The 7525-nt window shown below is 36.1% G+C and overlaps 1 protein-coding gene across 1 annotated transcript in view; it reads right to left on the reverse strand.

The window, feature by feature from the left end:
• The window catches only part of LOC106875428 (Na(+)/H(+) exchanger beta), a 61102-nt gene that overhangs the window by 39862 nt on the left and 13715 nt on the right, over positions 1–7525 (reverse strand). Inside the window, exon 2 of the mRNA XM_014923576.2 lies at positions 312–872. Within this exon, the coding sequence (XP_014779062.1) occupies positions 312–840 (529 nt within the window). The 5' untranslated portion in view covers positions 841–872. The remainder of the gene's footprint in view (positions 1–311; positions 873–7525) is intronic.

Here is a 7525-nt window from a genome sequence, read left to right on the forward strand (position 1 = left end):
ATATATATATATATATATATATATATATAGAACAAATTAGTGAGGGATTATCAATCTGGGCAAAATACTTCATATGCTCTCTGTTGGCACATCAGGCTAACAATATTACTTAGATTAGTGAAGAACTCCAGTCGGATCCTAAGTTATGGTTCATCATAATTCTATATTGTAAATCCATAGATGGGCTCCAGATAAACTGGCTTTTACACAGAGTGATATATAAAAAACAAGTTTGAAATAATGGTAAACCTTCATATCTAAGCTCTAAAAAAGAAAGAAATAAAGAAAAAGTAAAAGACGAGTTTACCTACCGACAGCCAGGAAGACAGCAGCTAAAGTTGTGCAAGCAATGTATAGAATGACTGAAGTATGCTGAATGTTAAACTGAACCAGGTGGATCTGATGGCTAATGATGATCCTGCCAACAGTTTTATTGAGGTTTTGTCCTGATGTGGTCACCTCATTATTGGAACTTCCATTTCCCCATAATGTCACCAGATCAGATGTCTGCTGGAAAGGAGTTGTTTGGAAAACTGAACTATTGGAGCTCTGTGTTTGTGGTGGAACCTTGATGTTTGTCTGTGGGGAAGCACTGAATACTTTTGTTGTAAAATTTCCAGGGTTCGTTTGTATAGCTGATATAAATTTGCTGGTACTAAAATATGGCAAGTTTGAATTCACTTTGGCTGGTGATGTATTTGATATGCTTGAATTAAGGATCGTTGACAAAAGTTTGTTGTTTCCATTTGGAGTCACTTTCGTTAAGGTTATACTTACAGATGTCGATATTTTAGCCAGGAAAATCAGGCAGACTAATAATGCATGCCATGTAAAATACATTGCAAATAACTAATGTAGAAAATGGGTTAAACCTTTAAAAAAAAAAGAAAAGAAAAATAATGAGTAAAAATAGTTCATATAACAACTACAAAATAAAACAAAAAGTTTATAAAGCTTGTTAAATTGTAGTTAATTGAAGGTTATAAAATAGGGCTCATTGTGAAAGACCCTTAAATAAATGATGAGGATAACAATAACAATTTCACACACTGACACAATGCCAAGAGTAAGGAAGAGGTGTAACCAGTATGTTACTGGTATCTAGATTACTGATCTTGAAGGGTTTAAAGGTAAAGCTGACTCCCCAAGGGAACAGAACTCAGAACTTTAAGGGATGTAATTATATACCACGAGATATTTAGTCCAACACTACTACTTTTGCTCTGGGTCAGCTCTTTGAAATTAAAAGAATGACCACACCTTCTCTTAAACAAAAGTCAAGTCACAGCCCAGTCTGGAGGAAGGTACAGTACTCGTTACCTTTGTAGGTCCTCCAAAACTAGTCAGACTGGTATGATTGATATGCATTTTGAACAGCTGAAATTTGATGTTTGCAAGGGAACAAATGTGTTTTAGAGAATTCTAAAGAGTTGACTTTCTAGAAGAGAAAGACTGGGTAAAGGGGAAGTGCAGGGCCTGGTGAGGAGGAGGCATAAAATAAATGACAAAAGGAGAAGAGACAGGTGTGAAGGAAGGAATTGGATGGAGGTTGTAGATAACTAACGAGCTATGAGAAGCAGAGGCTGTTTATTGTAGCGGTGGGAGAACCAGAGTGAGGAGACATTGTGTTTGTGCACTAGAGGTTGGTGTGATTTGGAGAATGGTTCCTCACCAATCAGTTGAATGGTTTTTATTTGGATGTAAGTCATGGATATTTATATGTTGCAGTAGCACAGTTCTAGATGAAGGAACAATGTTCCACGGTGGACTTGAGTTGAGCTTTGCAGAGTGTCAGTAGGTGTTGGGGTCTGAAGTAATTTCTGACTCTAAAGTAGAAATTAGCTCTTGGGACATGGTTTTTGTTATGTTACATATGTGAGACTGCTTGGAGAGACCACCAAGGATTGTGAAACCTAACATTTGTAGTGACTTTAGGGATTTTATGTTGCCCATGACTAGAGAGAGAGAGGGGGGAGAGGGAGAGAGAGAGAGAGAGAGAGAGAGAGAGAGAGAGAGAGAGAGAGAGAGAGAGAGAGAGAGAGAGAGAGAGAGAGCAGTGTAGAAGATTGTTTCCTTGGCATGTGCAATGAATGCATCTCTGAGCTGTTAGGGGAGACAAAGACTGTCATGTCTTGTAGAATGTTTTGGAAATCTTTGCTAATGGAGGCAGTTTGACTTGCATGCTGGCTAAGGATGATGCTTTTGTTTGGAATGTTATGAAGATATGAAGAATGCCATCATCAGTAAAAAAGCAAATATTATCAAAGGTGACAGCAAGTCAAGTCATTAATTCACAAGAGGAACTATGTGAATGACGTAAGAGAGCTTTGGGATATACCAAAGTTAAGCGAGTGTTGATGAGAGAGAGTCCCTTCTATGCCTGTTGCATTGGTATGATTTCGACTGGAAGCTTCCAACCCAAGAGACTAGAATCAAACGAAGCCCATTAGCAATTTAGTGAGATGTTCATTCCATACACAGTCACACTGATTTAAAGTACAGTAGTAGTGTTTGTACCAAATTTCTTAAAGGTGAGGAGGCACTGATGAATGTCATAGCAAAGAAGATCCAAGCAGAGCTGACTCTTTGATGAAAAGTGAGGTAAGAGAGAGGGACTGAAGGTATTGGAGAAAGTGGCTGTTAAATGTCTTCATCACTTTAAGATGTTGACACTGAGAGCAATAAGCTGATAGTTGGTGGGGTTTGAGGAGTTAGCTTTCTTGAGGCTGGGATACACAGTTGTATTTTCCTGGTGTTCATACTTGCCATATACATGTATGCAGTGGTGAAACTGGTTCACTGGTAATGGAGAGTTTTGTTTGTGTTTTACCAAGTGTGTACAAAATGAAGTGGGAAGTAAACTGGAACAGGATGTATGGTTTGTGTATTGGTCGAAAGTCTACAAATGTTTGATAAACAGATGGAAAATGTCTTGCAATTTTGGCATTATTCTTTGATTGAAGAATTTTTTTAATGATTTTGGTTTGGTTTGCTTGTGGAGGAGACAAGAAGAGATCACAACTTTGAATTGATGCATGTAACCCAGTTAAGTGTTAATGATTTAGGATCTGTTTTTTGAAATTTTGTACTTACTGGGACACCAATCACAAGCTAGACAAATAAAGGTCATAGGATTATGTACCTGCTGAGAGGGAGCTTCTTGAGATGTCACTCATAGATCGTATCTTGAACACTATCTGGCAACAGGCCTTTGTTCAGAAACCTTTTGCTTCTGTATCCTTGCACAAATAATGGCACCATGCATAGCAAAGAGAAGTGGCAGCCAGTGCACCAAGGAATCATGATTCAAATGATTGCAGTTGAAGTCTGATTCATATGATTGCAACTGAGTAAAATTCATTAAAATCAATCACCAGCCAGATGTGATATTAAGTTGAGTGACTTATTTGGCCTACTACCAAGGAAAAAGAAAAGAGGGGAAAAAGAATCAAGGCCAAGATGTTTCATTATGTGACCAGCATTAGTGAGATTGTCTCAGAATCCTCTCTACCTTCTAAAAGTAGTTGACAGAATGACAAGATCAGGGATCTTAGATGTGCTGACTTTATTGCTCGTGAAGAAATCACAGCCGTCATGGGGTGATTTGTTGTTGGTTCAGCTGTTATGAATACAGAGACACGTGTAAAACATGGCTTTAGGCCAATGAACTAAATACCAGTCAATTGCCCTTTGTAACAGAATAAAATAAGTTTAATTGAAATCAAAGAATAACTAAAAACTACAAACTTGATGCTAAATAGCAGTCACTCACCTTTGTTACAGAATGAAATAAATTAAAGAAATTTAAATTCAGATCTGACTGAGAAACAGTATGTTTGATACAAAGATTCTTGTATTCATGATAGATTTAAATAAATTGTGTAGTTATTATTTATAAAAGTAAATGGATAATAACAATAAAATTGATAAAAAAACAAGCACACTTTAACCCTTTAACATTTAAACAGGTTATATCAGGCCCAAATATTCTACCTGTTTTATGTTCAAACCAGGCAGATCTGGCCTTTCACACCTACCCTACAATGTCATACTGAAAATAAACAGTCACATCATTGAACTTTCAAAGCCACTAGATAATGCATGATTAATTGAAAACAACATGCATAAATAAGCATAGTACAAACTATGATGAAGGGTAGCCAGTGTGTTCCATTAGACAATCTAAAATACTATTAAATTTCATTCAATTTTAAAAAAGGTAAAATTGGACAGAACTTATGGGATGACCTGATAGTTACTAGAAAGTTTTTATAGATATCATGAGTTTTCTTTCTTTTCTTTTTTTCCTTGTTTCTTTTCTTAACTAGATTTCTCTTTAAGTATGAAAATGGTTAATGTATTTTATATGTCATTTTAATAGCTAAGGTAGTTATTTTATCTTTTGGTCAGTTGTTCAAAGTTACGTTTTGGTCAGTGTGTGAGTGACCTATCTCTTAAGTTTGAACTCATAGGTCTATTGTTAATTTGAGATTAATTCTGCTTTGTTCTCTTTCTCTTCCTCTCTTCTCCTAAGACATTTTTTGTTCATATGCCTACTCAGTTAGAACTGACTTAGGTTTAAAAGACAGCAATAGGCAAGGATATTGTTCAAGATATATAATGACTGAGAGAACGACAGGATAGTCATGGCTGGAGAAATTTGATCATATACCTATTCGATCAGGGTTGACTTGAATCTAAACAGCAACAACCAGCCTGTTATTGTTTTGACACAGTATTGATATTTTTCATCACTTTACACTGTTATAACAGAAGGTGATCATTTATATTTTTCACTCTTTTACTCTTTTACTTGTTTCAGTCATTTGACTGTGGCTATGCTGGAGCACCGCCTTTAGTCAAGCAAATCGACCCCAGGACTTATTCTTTGTAAGCCTGGTACTTATTCTATTGGTCTCTTTTGCCAAACCGTTAAGTTATGGGTACGTAAACACACCAGCATCAGTTGTCAAGCGATGTTGGGGGGGGGGGGCAAACACAGACACATACATACATATATATATATATATATATATACGACAGGCTTCTTTCAATTTCCGTTTACCAAATCCACTCACAAGGCTTTGGTCGGCCTGAAGTTAGAGTAGAAGACACTTGCCCAAGATGCCACGCAGTGGGACTGAACCCAGAACCATGTCGTTGGTAAGCTAGCCACTTACCACACAGCCTCTCCTACGCCCATGTCAATGAAATAAAGGACTGAAGGCAGCAAGCTGGCGCAATCAGCGTTTTGTCCGTCTTTACATTCTGAGTTCAAATTCTACCAAGGTCGACTTTGCTTTTATCCTTTCAGAGTCGATAAGATAAGTTCCAGTTGATCACAGGGGTTGATACAATCAACTTATCCTCACTCTCTGAATTGTTGGCCTTATGCCAAAATTTGAAACCAATAAAATAGGGGACCAATGACAAAAAGTTCAGGTACAATCGTTTCTTCAGTAAATTTTTCTAAGCCAGAGGAAGAATGAATGAATGAATGAATGAATGAATGAATGAAAGACAGACTGAAAGAAAGAAAGAAAAAGCAGATGCTTGTAATGATTGTAAAGTTTATTTTTACATTCCGTGGAATCTCATAAATGCTTGTCAAAGAGAAGTAACTTTTTAAAGTACAAGATATGAACCACTTGGCCTACATCAAGTCTTGCTTCACACTTACTTCACGTCTAGTCATTGCAGTCAATATGAAGTAACTTCTGTTTACAAACGTAACCACAAGTTGGCAAACAGGAACTAATTTCAAATTCAGCTCACATTTTATTTTACCATGAAACATTTGTACTGAGTCATGGTAAATATACACACTTAGTTCAGAGGGGGAAATAAAAAGAATCCCCCAAAATCCTTATGTTCTATGACATTTATAAAAAAAAATACATTCTAGAAGTGCTCTAATGACGTCAAATAATATTGCTTCCTTTTATTTGCTCTACTCCACCTCTTGCTGTTTTTTGTATTTCATCCATGCATTGTCCCCAACACCTTGGACCACTTTTACTAATAAAAGAATTTATTATTATTAGCATGTTGGATAAACTGCTTAGTAGCATATCTTCCAGCTTTTTACATTCTGAGTTCAAACTCCACTGAGGTTGACTCTGCCTTTCATCTTTTCTTTTAGGATCTATAAAATAAGAACTAGTTGAACATTAGGGTTATGTAATTAGCTAATACCCTCTACACAAAAATTTCAAGACCTTGTGCCTATAGTAGAAAGAATTATTGTTGTTGTTGTTGTTGTTGTTGTTGTTGTTGTTGTTGTTGTTATTATGGTGGTGGATTGACAGAATTATTAGAGTGCCTAACAAAATATCTTGTGGCATTTCTTCTGATTATGTACATAAAGAGTTTAAATCCTGCTGGGGTTGATAAAATCAAAGTACCACTCAAGTACTGGGGTTGATGGTACTGACTAAATCCCTTGCATCAAAATTGCTGACTTAGTGCCTAAATAAGAAACCATTATTATCATTATTATTATTATTATTTTGTTGATGGGAGAATTTATGTCTTTATCTGTTGTCATCTGCACACCTGTTCTCATCAGCACACCTGTTCTCATCCAATCACTACCAAAATGAACCAATGTAAAGACTAGCAACTACTTAAATGGGAAAGGGTGGGGAGAGGTCAATACTTAAACCAAAAGGTGGGGGTGGCAGCATTGAAACAAGCTGATGTCCACTATTATTCAGGCTGTTTGTACATAACTTGATAATCTGTGATTATCTGTAGATGTTGACTCCATACATACATGTTGTGTGTATATATTGCCTGCTGTTGACTATATGGCTGAGTACATCCTATAAATGTCAGCTGTCATCACAGGTTCAGCTTGTACAAATTGACTAGAGGAAACGACTTTATGTTGAGTGGAGCCAGTGAAAAAGCCTCTATCTGGTCACTCGGTTTGTAAAAAATAGCAGCTAGATTTCCCTCTAATCTTATCCTAAATGAAGACATAATATATGATGTTGCCTACATGCCACTTAAAACACAGAATAATACAGCTTGAACACCTATAATGAAAGGCTTGCTCAATCAAACTTAACTGGAGACTTAACAAGTTGACAGTATTTACACAGTGAGAAAATTGTTTACTGTATAAACATAGCCTGAAGATGTTTATTGTATAGTTAAGTTAACCTGTGTATGGACTTATTTTGTTGTATCTTGGGAGGGTCATTATATCAATAATAAGAACACACATTGGTTTTATTTCACTTCTTTTATCATTAGTTGTCTAGATTCCCCAACTTCTATACCAAACTCTAGCAAGAGACAATAAATAGCAGAGAACAGACACTTTATTCATATTATATGTAACCCATGACCATAGGAATTCCACTATATCCCATAACATTATGATAAATGTACTAATAGCAGACTTAGAATAACGAATAATAGATTTCCCCTCATGCCAATCCTGTGATATTAAGTAGCATACAGAAAACGTCATGCACTGCATGCAGTTCTCAGGTTATATATATATATATATATATAT

The sequence above is a fragment of the Octopus bimaculoides genome, chromosome 19 (assembly GCF_001194135.2).
Source record: "Octopus bimaculoides isolate UCB-OBI-ISO-001 chromosome 19, ASM119413v2, whole genome shotgun sequence".
In the NCBI taxonomy this organism is placed as follows: domain Eukaryota; kingdom Metazoa; phylum Mollusca; class Cephalopoda; order Octopoda; family Octopodidae; genus Octopus; species Octopus bimaculoides.